Source organism: Geotrypetes seraphini, chromosome 8 (assembly GCF_902459505.1).
Source record: "Geotrypetes seraphini chromosome 8, aGeoSer1.1, whole genome shotgun sequence".
Classification (NCBI taxonomy): domain Eukaryota; kingdom Metazoa; phylum Chordata; class Amphibia; order Gymnophiona; family Dermophiidae; genus Geotrypetes; species Geotrypetes seraphini.
In genome coordinates this window covers 181,786,448-181,803,640 of record NC_047091.1, presented here as the reverse complement: position 1 = coordinate 181,803,640, position 17,193 = coordinate 181,786,448, and the positions used below count along the sequence as shown (strand labels likewise).

The window sequence follows — 17,193 nt, the reverse complement described above, 5'->3', positions numbered from 1 at the left end:
GAGCAATGTGGGGCTTGAACTCACAATCTCATGGTGCTGAGGCCATAGCTCTAACCACTGTGCCACACTCTTCTCCAATACAATATCAGAATTGAGCCAAGCATAGAACAATGAAGCCCTTGTGACATCATTGATGAGGTTGGCTCTTTGGCTTTGGTAGAATGAGGCATGATGACATCACAATCTCAGCTCTGGAATGTTGATACTCTATGGGTTTCTGCCAGACATTATAACATCAGGGAAAGGGATTGGGACTTGTATACTGCCTTTTTGTAGTTTTTCAACCACACTCAAAGTGGTTTACATATAGGTTCTTCAACCATTTAACCCTATCTAACCCAGTGGGCTCACAGTCTATCTAATATACCTGGGGCAGTGGAGGATTAAGTGACTTGCCCAGGGTCACAAGGAGCAGCACTGGGTTTGAACCCACAATCTCAGGATGCTGAGGCTGTAGCTCTAACCACTATGCCACACTCTCTTGAATGAGCTCTGAGTCATCAATAATTGGATGCTAACACTGGCTCCCAATTAACCAACGCTGGGCATTCAAGGCCCTGGTAATAGTACATAAAATAATTTTTGCCACCACCTCTGTCTACATAGAATCCAAGCTAACCCTGTACACTCCCACCCGCCCCCTCTGCTCGGAAATGGAGAAACGCTTATGCATCCCCCCAGGACCATCCCTCCTGTCAGAAACCGCCCTACAGCCACTTCATCCCCCAACTCTGGAACCAACTCCCCCCCAAATCAGATTACAGAACTCATTGATGACCTTCCGAAAAGCGGTAAAGACCCTCCTCTTCAACTAAAATTACAACCGCAATCTACCCCTCACCCCCCTAAACTCCCCCTCCCTTCTCCATTCTGATCCTCTACTTAAATTGCCATATAGTCCTTGTACTTAAACCACTGTATAGTCTTTGTATTGTCCAAATGTACTCCACTGTGAATGTTTGCTTGTAGGCCGTTCTAAGCTACTGGGAGGACGGGATAAAAATCTAAATAAATAAACTGATTACTGATGTTAATTGGAACTCATTAAAATTTGTGCGCGCATCAGGATACACGTTATTCTATAAAGCATGGCGCCTAACTTTCATGGTGGCTTTGTCCCAAGGGGCATGAGCATATTGAGGACACTCCAGAAAGTTGTGCACGGAATTAGGGGCAAATTCTATAAACGGTGTCCCGATTGTAAGCAGTGGTAGGCGTCCTAATGATATCTAACCAGCCAATCGGGATGCACGTTTTCTATATATATATTTTTTAAAACTGGAGCCAGTCCACCTACACTGTAGGCGTTTGTCGCGGGTACAGGGAGGTGCCTAGGGACACTTAAGTGTGGTTTCTCCTGGAAAAGGCCATGGGTGAGCTTAAGCGGTCCTAGAGCCGCGATAGGCGCCTGAAATGTAGGCCATCGAAATGCTGGCTTACATTTCAAATAGATGTGACCGTTAAAATTATTGCAGCAAGGAAGTCTCCCTGCTGTGATCAGCTGAGCGGCCACGACACGGAACTCCTGAACCCTCCTGCCGGAACCCCTGAAACAATCCCCGGCCCTCCACCCCCCAAAGCCCACCCCGACCCCCTGCAATTTTTCTAGTAAGGCCGGCTGGAGGGATGCCTACTCGCTCTGGCCGGCATGCCCACCTCTTCAGAATAGTTAGTTAGATTTATATCCTGTCCTCCCTGAGGAGCTCAGAACGGGTTACATGGTAACATACATAACAGTTAGCAAACAAGGAACGGAAGACTAAGGCAATAGGGTACAGTGAGATGAGTCTAGTTCAGTTGTTCTCGATTAGCAGACACTTGGAACCTGAAGCATGCACAGGAAGAGTCAGTGTGTGCAAGGGGTGAGGGTTAAGGATTTGGCCAATCGGAATTTTAGGCTACTCCCAGTGTATCACAGAATGCACTGGGAAGAAGGCCTAAGACTCAAGTTAGCCCTAAGGGAGGGGCCTTAGGCCCCTGGGCCAATCAGGGCCTTAGGCCCTTTCCCAGTGCATCCCAGGATGAACTGGGAAGGCCTGCCATTCTGAAGAGGCAGGCCTACTGGCCAGAGGGAGCAGGAAATCCTATGGCCATCCTTGCTGAAAAAGGTCTGAGGGGGGGAGGAGTCATGTGGTGTTTTTTTCTTGGGGGGGACAGCAGGAGGGGTTGGGCATCCCTCCTGCCGGGAATTGTTTCAGGGGAGGTGGCAGAAGGGATTGGGCATTCCTCCTGCCAGGGATGTTCACGGGGGCAGGGTTTCCCTGCCACAGCTGCAGAGCTGATCATAGTAACATAGATAAAGACCTGATCGATCCATCCAGTCTGCCCATTAGTTATACCCATTAAAAATACATGATTAAATTAACTTGTCTCTTCTTTGATATTTCTGGGTCATAGACTATAAGGTCCACCTGGTATTGTCCTAGGTTCCAAATGCTGAAGATGCCATCCAACCTCACTTCAGCCTATCCAACCATCCTGTTTGCAGGATATCTACCATAAAGTCTGGCCAGTAACATACTCATGTTCCAAGTTAGTGGAATTCCCATTGATGCCCTCCCCAGCCCATTCTATATCAAATCACCATATATGTCCAGTACTGGCCTTAGTCCTTTAATTTACATCCTTTGTTTTCTAATTAGAGATCCTCTGTTTATCCCATGCTTTTTTGAATTCCACCACCGTTTTCCTCTCCACCACTTCCCTTGGGAGGGCATTCCAGGCATCTACCACCCTCTCCATGAAAAAGAATTTCCTAACATTGCTCCTGAGTCTTCCTCCCCGCAACCTCAAATTATGCCCTCTAGTTTTACCATTTTCTCTTCTCTGGAAAAGATTTGGTTCTTTATTAATACCTTTCAAGTATTTAAACATCTGTATCATGTCTCCCCTGTCCCTCCTCTCCTCCAGAGTATATATATTCAGGTCTTCCAGTCTGAGAGAACAAGGAAATTTGGTTTAAACCCCTTACCATTTTCGTTGCCTTCCTCTGGACCGCTTCAAGTCTTTTTATATCCTTCACCAGATACGGCCTCCAAAACTGAACACAATACTCTAAATGCGGCAATGTGATTCTCTAACTGGTGTCTGTGACATGGGTACCAGTTACAGAATCAAATAGGTTAGGTAGCAGCTGTGACCGGTGTCCTTTACAGAATCAGGCCCTTACTGAATAGTGCCCAGCTTGGGCATTGGCTTTTCCACCGGGTTTCTGCAGGTGTAAGTCCGGCACAGGATCCTCACTAAACGCGATTTTATATAAGGTGTGCACTCTTTACAGAATAGCAATTAATGCTGAATTTTTTCAGCATCCAAGTTTCAGCAACATTTATTGAATTTCCTCCGCAAAGTATATGATTTATTATCGCCAGCCGTTGCAGTAAAAACTCCGACGCTCATAGACTTCGTATAAGTGTCGGAGTTTTTACCGCAGTGGCTGGTGATAAAAAACCCTAACGTGGTTTGATAAAAGGGGGCCTAAATGTTATTCTGCCATGGCCGATGCTAATGTAAATTCGCAAGACATTTTGAGCTCCATTAGGGACAGCTTTTATGACAGCTCATAGATGCTAAGTTGCCCTTATAAAATGTATCTCAAACAAAAAAATATATACCAAGATATAATCCCACATCAGTGAAAGCTACATATCTCAAGAAACTTATAATTACTTAAATGTTTCAAAAAGGGAGATAAAGAGTTATCCATCAAATTTTAAGAAGCTCCAAAAGACTGCTGTAATCAGGCTAATAACATACTTCTCTCAACATCATCATTAGTCTATTAATCTCTCAGCAATTCTTGTGTCCAGCTATTTATAAAGTATTCACATCTTCTAAGAATGTGAAAAAAGTACGACTTAACTTTGAACAAAGTCTTTCCAGCAAACACTGAGAAGACAGTGCTGTTATAAGGCTCTGTGAATATGGAAAGTTGAAATATTCCCTGAAGCAGAAAAAAATCAGCTCTAAAAACATGAGAGCATATTCATTTGAACTGGGGTGGCAAACCATTTTTTGTGGGGGGGGGGGGGGGGGGGCTGGCACTCACCATCTCATAGTGACGCCCATGGAAAGGATACAAGCCAGTCCCGAGACCACCCCACTCAGGTACAGAAGGGATGGAGAGTCAGAGAATGAAAGATATATGAACAAAAGCAGTAGCCACGGTAGTGCGGGGGCCCAGATCCGCCTCAGGAGTCCCCACCGTAATGCTGGTGGCTGGCACCGTGGTGCTGTCAACATGGCCAGGTGGACTGTGGTGTAACCGCAGGCATTGCAATGTGGGAGTGTCCAAAGCCACATCAGAAGGAGATAAAGAAGAGCTGACGTAATGGTGCTCAGCAAGGCAAGGTAGAGGTACTGAAGAGTGCCCAAGCGCTGCTCCTGCCACCATCCAAGAAGAAGGAACAGCAGTAAGTCGAGAAGCAGGAGGGAGGGCTTCACAGAGCACAAGGGGTAGGTCAACAAGCGATGCACTGCATAAAAACAAAGGGAGAGAGTAACTTTCAAAAAACTGGTCTTTAATAAAACATATATCGGCACAGTTAGGCAGTATTCAGTGAGGGCCTGATTCTGTATAGGACGCTGGTCACGGCTGCGACCTAAACGGCGGCTGAGAATTGCACACTAGCATCCTATGCAGAACCGCAACCTGTTTGATTCTGTATCCGGCGCCAAGCCACAGCCACCAGTTAGAGAAACGCATTGCTGCTGAGCTGGTTATGGTACACTTATGTGTACATGGGCTAGCACCAAGATATCTGGTTGACAGTATTATGCCATATGTTCCCCTTCCACAACTCCGTTCTGTGGAACGTGGTAATTTGTTTGTTTCGCCTGTTAAACACCTGCATTTGCAGGTGTCGAGAGCAGGTATGGTTTCTTGCAGAGGCCCGTAGGCATGGAATGAGATCCCTCTATATATCCAGGAGCAGGGAGATTTGTGCAATTTTAAGAAATTACTGAAAATGTATTTGTTTTGTAAGATTAAATATGGGAGCTAAAGCTTTAATATAATTGTAAGCGCTGGTCGCTGAAATGTTTTGTTGAATTGTATGTGATGTGATAATATTATGTAAGTATTTTGTGGAACCTGTTTTGTATAAAGTGGGATATAAGCTAATAAGCTAATAAACTATAAATTAAATATTAGGTGAAGAATTTCAAATGGCACTTAGGCCAGTGGTAGTAAAATACGAGTAGCTTTCAGACCTTACTATCTACGTTTTCTGCCTGGACTTCCAATTTCATTTGATATACAATGTGTTATTGCAGACTGGAAGTAGCTGATCCAGAAGAAACGAGCAAGGAGCAGAGAGAGAGAGAAAGAGAGCCAGCAGTAGGGAGAAAAGAGCAGGGAGCAGAGAGAGAGAGAAAGAGAGCCAGCAGTAGGGAGAAAAGAGCAGGGAGCAGAGAGAGAGAGAAAGAGAGCCAGCAGTAGGGAGAAAAGAAAAGAGCAGGAGAGAGAGAGAGAAGAGAGCCAGCAGTAGGGAGAAAAGAGCAGGAGCAGAGAGAGAGAGAGAGAGCCAGCAGTAGGAGAAAGAGCAGGGAGCAGAGAGAGAGAGAGAGAAAGAGAGCCAGCAGTAGGGAGAAAAGAGCAGGGAGCAGAGAGAGAGAGAGAAAGAGAGCCAGCAGTAGGGAGAAAAGAGCAGGGAGCAGAGAGAGAGCGAGAAAGAGAGCCAGCAGTAGGGAGAAAAGAGCAGGGAGCAGAGAGAGAGAGAGAGAGAGACAGCAGTAGGGAGAAAAGAGCAGGGAGCATAGAGAGAGAGAAAGAGAACCAGCAGTAGGGAGAAAAGAGCAGGGAGCAGAGAGAGAGAGAGAGAAAAAGAGCCAGCAGTAGGGAGAAAAGAGCAGGGAGCAGAGAGAGAGAGAAAGAGAGCCAGCAGTAGGGAGAAACGAGCAAGGAGCAGAGAGAGAGAGAAGGAGAGCCAGCAGTAGGGAGAAAAGAGAAGGAAGCAGAGAAAGAATGAGAGGAAAAGCAGAGAGAGATCCAGGGGCAGCGGCGAGAGTAAGCTCTGCCCACCCCCACCGCGTTGGAAGAGTCATCACCCGAGCTCCCCCTTAAAAGGGGAGTAGCAAACAGCGCGCAGCTGTTTGGCACGCAACGAAGGTGAGCGGCAAAGGTGCTCGCCTTAGCGAGAGTGCCTTTGCAAAGAGCCTCAAGAAGGGCAGAGTCACCACACCCAAGGATACCAAGGAAGGGCAATCAAGGTAAGGAAGCCAACAAACAACCAAACAAGTGCACATACATACGTAACAACAGCAGGACACACTCAAACTGCTATCCTAAGTTTAGGAACACCAACCAACACAGGACACCACAACACTAGTTGACACTAGACAAACGCGGCACATTAGGAGTGGATACAGGGAAAAACATATAACTAGGGAATAAGGAAGTAGCAAGCAGCAGGCACAGAAGAGAGCACACACTCACACAAGCAAAAAGGAACCAGTGAAATAAAAGAGAGCACTCCAAAAAGGTGGACAGCAATGGAAGCAGAGGGAATCCAGAAGATGAGCTTTCCAGTGTTCTGCACAGTCTGCCATATGTATGACTACCTCCCCTCGGGGAAGCAGTCATATGTATGAGGTCAGTGTCAGGAGCTGAAAAGCTTGAAGAGGGAAGTCAGGCAACTGAAGAACAGGATTCATGAGATGGAAGGACTCTACCTCACAGAAGACCCACTCAGGACAGCGGAGGACTTCATGAGAGGGAGGCACATTGAGGAAGAAGTCAGAGAACTCGAGGAATTCATTGAGGAGGCCTACAGGAGGAGGGTGGAAGAACACGAACATCAGAGGAAAGATGAAGACACACCAACATGGAAGGGAGAACAAGTGGAAGATGACTCCAAGGAAGATACCCACAGAGGAATCCCGCAGGAATGAAAGGAATGGTCTAGTCGATGCCCAGAAGAAGCAGCTAAGCACACCGAGGACATAGACCTGTGACCGGAGCGAAAACTGAAGAAGGGAAAGTCTGCGATCCTAGTGGGAGACTCAATTATTAGGCAAGTAGACAACCACATAGCAGGTGGGAGAGAGGATCGATTGGTGACCTGCCTCCCAGGAGCGAAAACAAGGACATTGTGGACAAAATTGGAAAGATCCTAGAAGAAGCAGAGTCGGAAGAGACTATAGTGATGATCCACATCGGAACAAATGATGTCAACAGAAGGGACTACAGTAGAAGTGCATTGATAGAACAGTTCAAGATTCTGGGAAGGAAGTTAAAGATGAGGACTCAGAAGATAGCGTTTTCAGAGATCCTACCAGTACCGAGAGCAGATGTGAAGAGGCAAACGGAACAACAATCAATAAATGCATGGATGAGGAGATGGTGTGAAGAAGAAGGGTTCCACTTCGTGACGAAATAGACAATGTTTTGGGGCAAGAGCAAGCTCTTTAGGAGAGATGGACTGCACCTGAGCACGGCGGGAACTAGACCTCTAGCAAACAATGTCAGGAGAGGAATAGAACAGGCTTTAAACTAAGAAGAAGGGGGAAGACGACGTCGACCAAGAGTCGACGTTTCGGAAAGAAGGTATCCCGTGAAGATTACTAGGGGAAAAATGCTGGGAAGAAATAACGGCAAAACACAGGAGCTGACTGATCAGAAGTCATTTATGAATTATATGACAGAGGTATCTCAATGATGATGATGAGAGAGTATAGAATCTAATACTTAGAGAGTAGTCTGGTTTTGGCTACCTCCTAAACCTCATCACAATATTTACTAATCACCCAGACCCTCAGAAATGCCACCGAGATACTCAAGTGTGTTTCATAGTATCTGGTTTTATGCATTTAATCTTCACCGAGTCTCTTATAATATGTTTTATTCTTAAAGTGTAGTTAAGTCTTTCAAAACAATATATAATATATAATAAATATCTTTTATGCTTAATCTTTTTATATAATACTTAACTTAAGTGGTCGAAATCCTTAGGGATATCAAAGCCAACATGTTTCACCCCGAGGGTTTCTTCAGGGCTGCTATCCCTATGTGAAGCTTATCTTCCACATCGCGACCACCGAGTTCCTGTTATCAGTGGTCGCGACGTGGAAGATAAGCTTTACATAGGGATAGCAGCCCTGAAGAAACCCTCGGGGTGAAACATTTTGGCTTTGATATCCCTAAGGCATTTCTGAGGGTCTGGGTGATTAGTAATATTGTGATGAGGGTTAGGAGGTAGCCAAAACCAGATTTACTAAGTATTAGAGCACGTAAAAGTCATGACATTCGTAATCTACATGTTTAGGGTTGTTCGCAACAATGCTGCACCTACAGAACCGTAAGGAATCTTTGTGATTGGTAACAGACATCATGTTCTTTAAAATTTGGCGTTTACTTTGCTGGTGGTTGGAGCCCAGGGTTAATTTTCAAAATGTTATTCTCAAGACATGTTTCCAACTAGTATTTTAGTTGGATTGTTTCAGCTCCTGAGGAAGGTTACGAAACGGAGCTCTGTCGAGCCGAGACTATACTCGTTGGAATTCAGATTAGTTTATCTTACACCAAATGAAATGTTATATGAGGGACAATGAAGTATGATCTGTTTTGAATTGTGTTTCTTCTTTTGGACATTGAAATATATTGAAGAACATTGAATTGAAGTGAACTCCTTGAATGAATTACGGTTCTAATTGAGACCACCATCTGCTGGGATTCAGATAAAGTTATTCAATGAATTGATTAAAGCCACTCAATGAATTAATTATTGCGAACTGGGACTTTGTAGCTTTGATATTCACACTTAAAAAAAATTTTATGGATGAATTTTTGAATGATATATATTTTTACATATAAATTTACACATTTTTTATATTTGTTTTTTTGCCCATGAAGGCACTTTGCACTTTTTGACTAAGGCAACTTTATGGGCGGGGTTTTGTGAGCTGCCTTTTTTGTCCTCTTATCATTTTCTCTTAGAATTTTTCACTGATGATTGTTACACTCTCATTATTTATGGTAATTGAGACCATATGATGTACGGGGCAGAGCTTATTTTGGTTGAAAACCTGGTGCTGGTCATCTATGAGTCTCTGCACGGGGGCCCCTAAGGAAAAGCCATCCAAAATATATCCAGGCCTGTACTGAGGTGTCTCATATTTATTTATTCATTAACTCATTTATCATTCGGCCCGTGAATGTTCTAAGAGAATTTAATATCAGGCACTGTCAATGCTTTTTTGTTCACTTAAAAATTTCAGGCATCGTACCATATAGAAATTGATGACATAGTTGCAAAATCCACAGGTAAAAAGTACTTACAGACCTTGCATCAGGTCTCAGAGGAAAAGTATATGCATAGTTTCCATTGGAAAACTGCCTTTGGTAGAGGTGACTATAGAATTTACATTTATATAACAAATCCATCTTTCAAAAATCTAGCCTAAACGCAATAAAAGACTTCTAAAACATAATAACTGCATATCATATAAAACAAAAAGTTTAAAGTTATCACATATATGTTAGGACAAAAAAAGGCTATCAGTATTGTTCTACACTGCAGTCCTGGCTAGGTAATTACATCAATGAAGCCAGGTTGACCTATGGTGCATTTTGGAAAGAAATTAAGACTGTACTGTTTGATAGATTCATTTCCTAAATAGAAGTTAAATTTATTACAATAATTCTACTAACTACACTGCACAACAATTTTTTGGTTAAGTCTTGATTCCTGAAAAGTTTTTGGTGATTATGACAGGTACCAACTTGGTATGCTCAAATATGGTTTTGGTTTTACTGCATCACGTAAGAACTATGAGAAATAGACATTTTTATGTTTACTGACAATAAATATATAGTCAAGTTTACGTTTCGCACAAGCGACTAAATGAAACAGAATTAAAAGTGTTTTGCTCCCGAGTTTCTTTTATATTCAGTGTCTGGTGCATCACGTTGTAGCATCCAACAATAGTCGGCAAGCATTGACGGATTCCAATTGCCCTGGTATCGTTTCTCCATCGTAGCTATGTCTTGATGAAACCTTTCACCGTGCTCGTCACTCACAGCACCGAGATTTGCGGGGAAGAAGTCCAAGTGTGAATGGAGGAAATGAATCTTGAGTGACATATTGCACTTCATTCTCTTGTATGCTTTGAGAAGTTTGTCTACCAGCTGAATGTAGTTTGGGGGCTCTGTAATTGCCCAGAAAATTGTCAACAACGTCTTTCAAGGCTTTCCAGCCAATTTTTTTCCGGCCCAACTAACAGATCTTCAAATCGCTTGTCACTCATAACATGTCTGATCTGGGGGCCAACAAAAATACCCTCTTTGATCTTGGCATCAGTTATTCTTGGGAACATCTGTCTTAAATAACGAAAACCTTCCCCTTCCTTGTTCATTGCTTTCACAAAATTCTTCATGAGTCCCAGTTTAATGTGAAGAGGAGGCAAAAATATCTTTGTCGGGTCAACAAGCGATTCATGTGCTACATTTTTCTGTCCTGGAACTAACTTTTTACGGAGTGGCCAGTTCTTTCTAGAATAGTGCGACTCTCTGTCTCGGCTGTCCCATTCGCAGATGAAACAGCAGTACTTTGTATAGCCAAGCTGCAGTCCTAGTAACAGAGCAACGACTTTGAGGTCTCCACAGATATTCCAGTTATACCTGGTATACTGGACATACTTTAGTAACATTTCCATATTCTCATATGTTTCTTTCATATGTGCTGCATAGCCAACAGGTACTGAAGGATAAACGTTGCCATTGTGCAACAGAACAGCTTTCAGGCTTAACATTGACGAATCAATGAAAAGACGCCACTCTTCCGGGTTGTGATCACAACCAAAGACCGAGAACAATCCTTCAATGTCACAACAGAAACAGAGACTGTCGACTTGTGCAAAAAATTTGGTTATATCATGATGCCGGTCTCGAAACACAGAAATTTTCGTACCTGGTGATAGCAAACACCATTCCTGCAGTCTCGAACCTAGCAGCTCAGCTTTTGCTTTTGACAGACCCAAATCTCTGACCAAATCGTTCAATTCGGACTGTGTTATCAGATGTGGATCGCCTGATGAGGATGGTTCAAAATCCGGGTCAATGTCACTGTTAGAACCCTGCACTGCAGTTTCTTCATCTGGTTCGTCTAAGGTCCAATCCTCTGGTGGTTTCGGAACTGGAAGACTGTCATCATGTGGCATGGGTCTCATTGCTGAAGGCAGATTAGGATATTCAATTGACTTCTTGTTTTTGGCAGAGAAACCAGACACATTAGTCAAACAGAAATAACAGTCCGTCACATGGTCTTTCTGTTCTCGCCATATCATCGGAACAGCAAATGGCATCGTCTTTCGAGTACCTCTGAGCCAGGCTCTCAGACTAACAGCACATGTCGCACAGCAAATGTGAGGCGCCCATTGCTTGTCTTGATCACCTATTTTGCAGCCAAAATACAGATGATAGGCTTTCTTTACAAGGGCAGTCATCGAACGTCTCTGAGGCGTAAGTGTATATTCCCCACAGATATAGCAGAATGTGTCGCGGCTGTTACGACACCGACGAGACATATTGCCCGACACCAAAACGTCTATAGCATCAAGCTTACTTACTGTTATATTGCTACAGCTACTATACTACTATACTTTACTATACTGATACTATATACACACACGGACTATCTATATTAACCAAATGAGCAGGATCGGTGTATGGAAGCCACCATTATAGCATGGTGAGACAGCGCAAGCTCGTTCAGACTTGCCCAGACATGCCCAGGATGTCATCTTCCATAAAACAGCTTCCAACCTGGCTAGATTTTATGCATGGACATACCCAGGCGGCACAAACCGTTGTTGATAAGACACTTATGGGAGAAAAAATTGTTTGCATCCAAATATAAGAAAAAATCACGACAAAATTGAAGATTTCTCTGAAATGGTACGTGATGGGTAATTTTTGATGTAATATTCATGATCAGCACCCAAAATTCTATAAGAAACACCCAGCAGTGTTCAGGAAGCAAAAACTTTGTTGTGCAGTGCTATTCATAACAAATATGTTGTACCTTTGCTATTTGTATTTTGTACTTCGTTGATTGTCCAGCTCTCTTCAGCGTAAACCGCTTAGATTGTGGCGGTATAGAAGAATAAAGTTAAGTTAAGTCTTCAGGTGAAGCTCCAACGCTAACTACAGGATGCTTTAATTTTGCATTTTTTATACTGCTGATGCTTTCTTTTACACTATGCCTGGAATCTTGCTACTTGACAAGAGTCATGTAACTTTTTAGCATTTTGCAATTTCTTACAAAAAGGATACTGGGCTAAATGGATCTTTGGTTTGAACCAGTATGACAAATTCTTACTCAACAATGTGTCATTTTCAAAATGCAAAACTATGCATCTTGGCAACTAAGTTTCAATGCCAAAAAATGCAAGGTCATGCACCTTGGTGGCAAAAATCCATGCAGGACTTACACCCTAAATGGCGAGATCCTAACAAGGACTGTAGTAGAACGCGACTTGGGCGTGATCATTAGCGAAGACATGAAGACTGCCAATCAAGTGGAGAAAGCTTCCTCCAGGGCTAGGCAAATCATGGGTTGTATCCGTAGAAGTTTCATCAGCCGTAAGCCCCAGGTTATTATGCCATTGTACAGATCCATGGTGAGACCCCATCTGGAATACTGTGTGCAATTCTGGAGGCCGCATTATCAAAAGGATGTGCAGAGAGTTGAGTCGGTTCAGCGAATGGCCACCAGAATGGTTTCAGGTCTCAAGGATCTCCCGTATGAGGAACGGTTGGATAAGTTGCAGCTATACTCACTCAAAGAACGCAGAGAGAGAGGGGAGACATGATCGAGACATTCAAATATGTCACGGGCTGTATCAAGGTGGAAGAAGATCTCTTTTTTCTTAAAGGACCCACGACGACAAGAGGGCATCCGTCGAAAATCAAGGGTGAGAAATTTCATGGCGATACCAGAAAATACTTCTTCATCGAAAGGGTGGTTGATCGCTGGAATAGTCTACCACAACAGGTAATTGAGGCCAGCAGCGTGCAAGATTTTAAGAAAAGATGGGATAGGCATGTCGGATCTCTTCATGGAGGTAGATAGGGGATGGGTCTTGGTGTGGGCAGACTGGATGGGCCGTGGCCCTTTTCTGCCGTCATTTCTATGTTATCTTGATGCTTCCCCTGGCCTTGCCTCCGAGTTCCCCTATTTTTACCAGGAAGTAGAAATATGTGTTAATCCCTATGCAAACCTTCACCTAGGGAAAGGGCAAACAATTTTCAGGTAGCCTATTCAGATGAATGGCTTCTAAGAAACATCTTTCTTATGCTTACCAGCCCTGTATGAACTAATAGCATGGTTAGCTCAGGGAGAGAGATCCCTACCATGAGAGACTGAATACGTACAGTACGATCTTAAACATCATTTACATTTAAAAACAACATAATAATCAGTTAAGAGTCAGTCTAGGGACTGACATCTCTAATCACTTTGCACAGCTGCTGGGAAACATGAAAATTAACAAGGCACTGGGTGGCAAAGGCAAGTCAAGAATGATTGATTACCACCCTAGGAGGTGGCTGCATGCATGTCTAAAGCTATAATTTTAGTGAACAATTTTTAAAGCCATGCATATGCCAAACTGGCTAATTGAAATATGTCCTTTCTCAATGCTATTAGAGGTAGGGCTGGATTCTACAGTGGACTTTTTTAACACACTGATAGGAGGTAATTCCAGGGGTTTATGTCTGGGGAGGAAAATGATGCATGCAGATTGCATGTTCAAATCTACACACTATTTTCTATGAAAAAGTAATTACATAAGAGAAAGCAAGTGCATGGGTACCAGTTTTACTTTAAAACTATGCATGCAAGGACCATGCAGAGTATCATCAGTCTTTCCATCCATAAGTACAATCCTCCCTTTCTCAGAGATCTCCTGTGCTGTCATGTCTTTTTGAATTCAAATACTGCCCTTATACCACCTCCCTCACAAATCATATTTGGCCATTCTTTTCACTTTCACAAATGCTGCGGGTAAAAATGACCTGCAAACTTTGTCCTAAAATGCATGATTTGAAAACTGCCCCCTCGAAATGCTGCACAGCTGCCACTGTGTACAAATTGGCTCGTGATCTTTTTTGGATACAAAGAAATCATATAAAACCAAATGTACTACAAGCAGTGTGGGCCTATGGAGATGAAAGAAGAAACCCGACAAGCAATAAAAATGGACTCCTACCCTGAAAGTGCTGAAGCAGCTGGTCTGACTTTAGTGCCAGGGTTTCACAGCAATCCATTAGCCCAAGACAACACAGAAGAACCATGAGCATGAGAGAAGCAACAGGAGGTGCCTCCAGCCTTGAGATTCCTCTGAGACACACACGAAGTTGCATCTTCAAAACTGAAGGCAGAAGGTTAAGTCATCGTAGAAGTGCTGGCAGAGCCTCTGGTGGTTTCCTTCCAGTCCAAGTGGACACACACATTCAAACGTCTAGCAGATTCCTTGGAAAGAAGAAACTTTGTCTGTACCATGCTTTATTTCCAGCAAAATATAGAAATATATAAATCTAAACAGTTTACCCAGAGAAAAGTGCACAATTCTGGGGATCCTCCATTTAAAAGGAGTTGAAAGAAGCCAACACATCTGTATCATACCTCTCATATCTAGCAACTAAGAGAGAGCTGCTGCTGCTAATTTGGATCCCTTCCAGGGTTTCTTTCCTGCCCAGTGAAGCACAGGCAGAGCCAGGATTTACACACACAGGGGTCAATATTCAAAGTGATTTAAATGGCCAGGAGAGGAGAGGCTTATGCAGGGCTATTCGGGAATATTCAGTGGCACTTAGCCAGAAAGTGCTGCTGAAAATCCCGTTGAACTGAAACCTACTAGTTTGTGGGCAAACTTAGCTGGTTAGTGCAATTTTCAGTCTGGCTAAATAACTGTACACTTCTCCCTCCCTATTCGAGGGGGTTAGGCAGGAACTCACAGCAAGACTCTGCACGGGGCAGGAATTTAGGAAGATCGCTCCTGCCCTGCATCACCGTTAGACCACCAGGTAAGGTCCATGCTCTGATCGCCCCCCCTGTCGCCTCTGATTGCCTCCCTCCGCCTCTGATCGCCCCCCCTGCCGCCTCTGATCGCCTCCCTCCAAGTTCGAGGCCATTCTTTTTTTAATGCCAACGAGCGATTCTCGGGGAGGGGCTGGGGAAAACCCCACGGATAATCGAAACTGCGAACATCGAAACCACGAATAGGGAGGGGGAAGTGTACAAAGTTAGAACAGCAAAACAGATGTCCTAATTTTATGCAGAGTTAAGTGGGCACCAGTCTGAATATTAGATGGGGTCCTGTTAACTTCTGGGTCAGTGGTCATACCTGGATATTCAATGCTGGGAGTTGCTTATGCCCCAGCATTGAATATTTATTCCTAGGATAAGCAGCATAAAATCTGTTTTACTCCTTGGAATCTTGCCAGGTACTTGGGACCTAGGTTGGTCGCTATTGGAAACAGGATACTGGGCTTGATGGATCTTCAGTCTGTCCCAGTACAGCAATTCTTATGTCCTTATGTTATTTTTTTTCCTCCACTCCCAAAAGATACCAATTTAAAAATAAAGATACTAGCACCACTATGTCATCAGCAGTACAACAGTGTATCAAAATTGCAATATTATTCCATAGCCATAAATAATAAACAGCAATCGATCTAGAGAACAAGGATGGTAGCTCTCCTTTATTAACAGTCAGAACATGAAAAATGTTGTTCATGCCCAGCAGCACTATGATTGGCTTTTGTGCAAGGTCACATTTCTCTGCCTTCCGTTTGTGGATCCTCCAGCTAGCACCACGTAGCAAAAGCTAAAGGAGCTGCCTCCAGACACACCCACATGTCTGCTGTTGCCAAACTCATAGACTGAAGGGCAGCTTCTGCTCCATGGTGCCTGTATTTGCAAAATGGAAACAAGTAAGCAATAGGAACAGAGGTCAAGGGCCAGAAAGCACAGTTACTTACCGTAACAGGTGTTATCTGGAGACAGCAGGCAGATGCCGGGGCTCCGTGAATGATGTCACCCACATGCGAGAATATGCTGCCTGCTTGTCCTAGGATAACATTTCTCTGCACTGGTATAAACATAGTCAATAAATCTTGAGCGTAAAAGACTTAGGTTTTTTCAATACTGCAGCACAAGTAGGAGTAAGTCATTACCTATGTAACATCTGCTTGCAGTCATCTTGGTTCCTAGTGATTACATGTTCTTCCACACGTTTAATCATTTCAGTTCCCTGAAAACCATCACCTATCGACAGTGGTGCACCCAGGTCGATCATTTTTTAACACCCCCTCCTCTATACTAAAAAAAAAACCATTGTATAAGGAGCCCTTAACCTTTTTGAAGATAGTTTATACAATTGTTAACCATTTAGATGTGTGAAGTGGAAGCTAATATATTGTTATAAGCCCTCCAGGAGACAGCAAAATACCTACCGTTCCAAAATGTAACTTACATTGAGTTATTACCGAGAAAGGTGCAATATTAATGCAATATTAATCCAAATCCAAAATCTGGTACCAGGCATATTGTTAATTAATACAAAATGTCATACATGACCATAAGAAGTAACTTCTGCCCCTCTCTCTCTTTTCCATGCAGTATCTGCCCTTCCCTTCCATCATGTGACTGTTTCTCTCTCTCTCTCATTCCTTTACATGCAGTATCTGCCCTTTCTCTCTCATCTCCTTCCATCCAGTTGCCCTTGGTAAGTCACTGCCCCACCCCGTGGTCTGGCATCTTTGTCTCCTTCCCTTCCATCATTCCCCATGCATCTCTTTCCTCTGCTTTCCTTCTTTCTTTCCCTCCCAACCTCTGCGTTCCTTCCTTCTTTCCCTCTGAACCTCCTCTGCTTTCCTTCCTTCTTTCCCTCCCACCCAATGATCTGGCATCTGTCTCCTCTTTCATCTCTTTCTCCCTTCCCCCTGTGGTTTGGCATCTCTCTCCTCCGCTTTCCTTCTTTCCCTCTCTCCCACATGGTATGTTTCTCTCCGCTCCTTTTCTTCCCCTCTTTGGTCTTCTTTCTTCCTTCCTCCCTCCCTCCTACCCAATGTGGCAATTTTCTCTCCTTTAGCCCTCCTTTCCCCCAAATTGCGTACAATGTTTCTTCCCCATCTCCCCCCATGGGCTACCTACCTCTCTCTCTTTTCTTCTCCAGGTTGCCCCTTGCAAT

The 17,193-nt window shown here is 43.7% G+C and overlaps 1 protein-coding gene across 1 annotated transcript in view; it reads right to left on the bottom strand.

Annotated features, from left to right (window-relative positions):
* RHBDD3 (rhomboid domain containing 3) overlaps positions 1-17,193 on the bottom strand; it is a 58,448-nt gene that overhangs the window by 25,406 nt on the left and 15,849 nt on the right. Inside the window, exons 2-5 of the mRNA XM_033956013.1 lie at positions 15,983-16,317; positions 14,209-14,471; positions 4,049-4,475; positions 3,829-3,943 (exon numbers count right to left, since the gene is read on the bottom strand). Coding sequence (XP_033811904.1) covers positions 3,829-3,943; positions 4,049-4,475; positions 14,209-14,362 — 696 coding nt within the window. The 5' untranslated portion in view covers positions 14,363-14,471; positions 15,983-16,317. The remainder of the gene's footprint in view (positions 1-3,828; positions 3,944-4,048; positions 4,476-14,208; positions 14,472-15,982; positions 16,318-17,193) is intronic.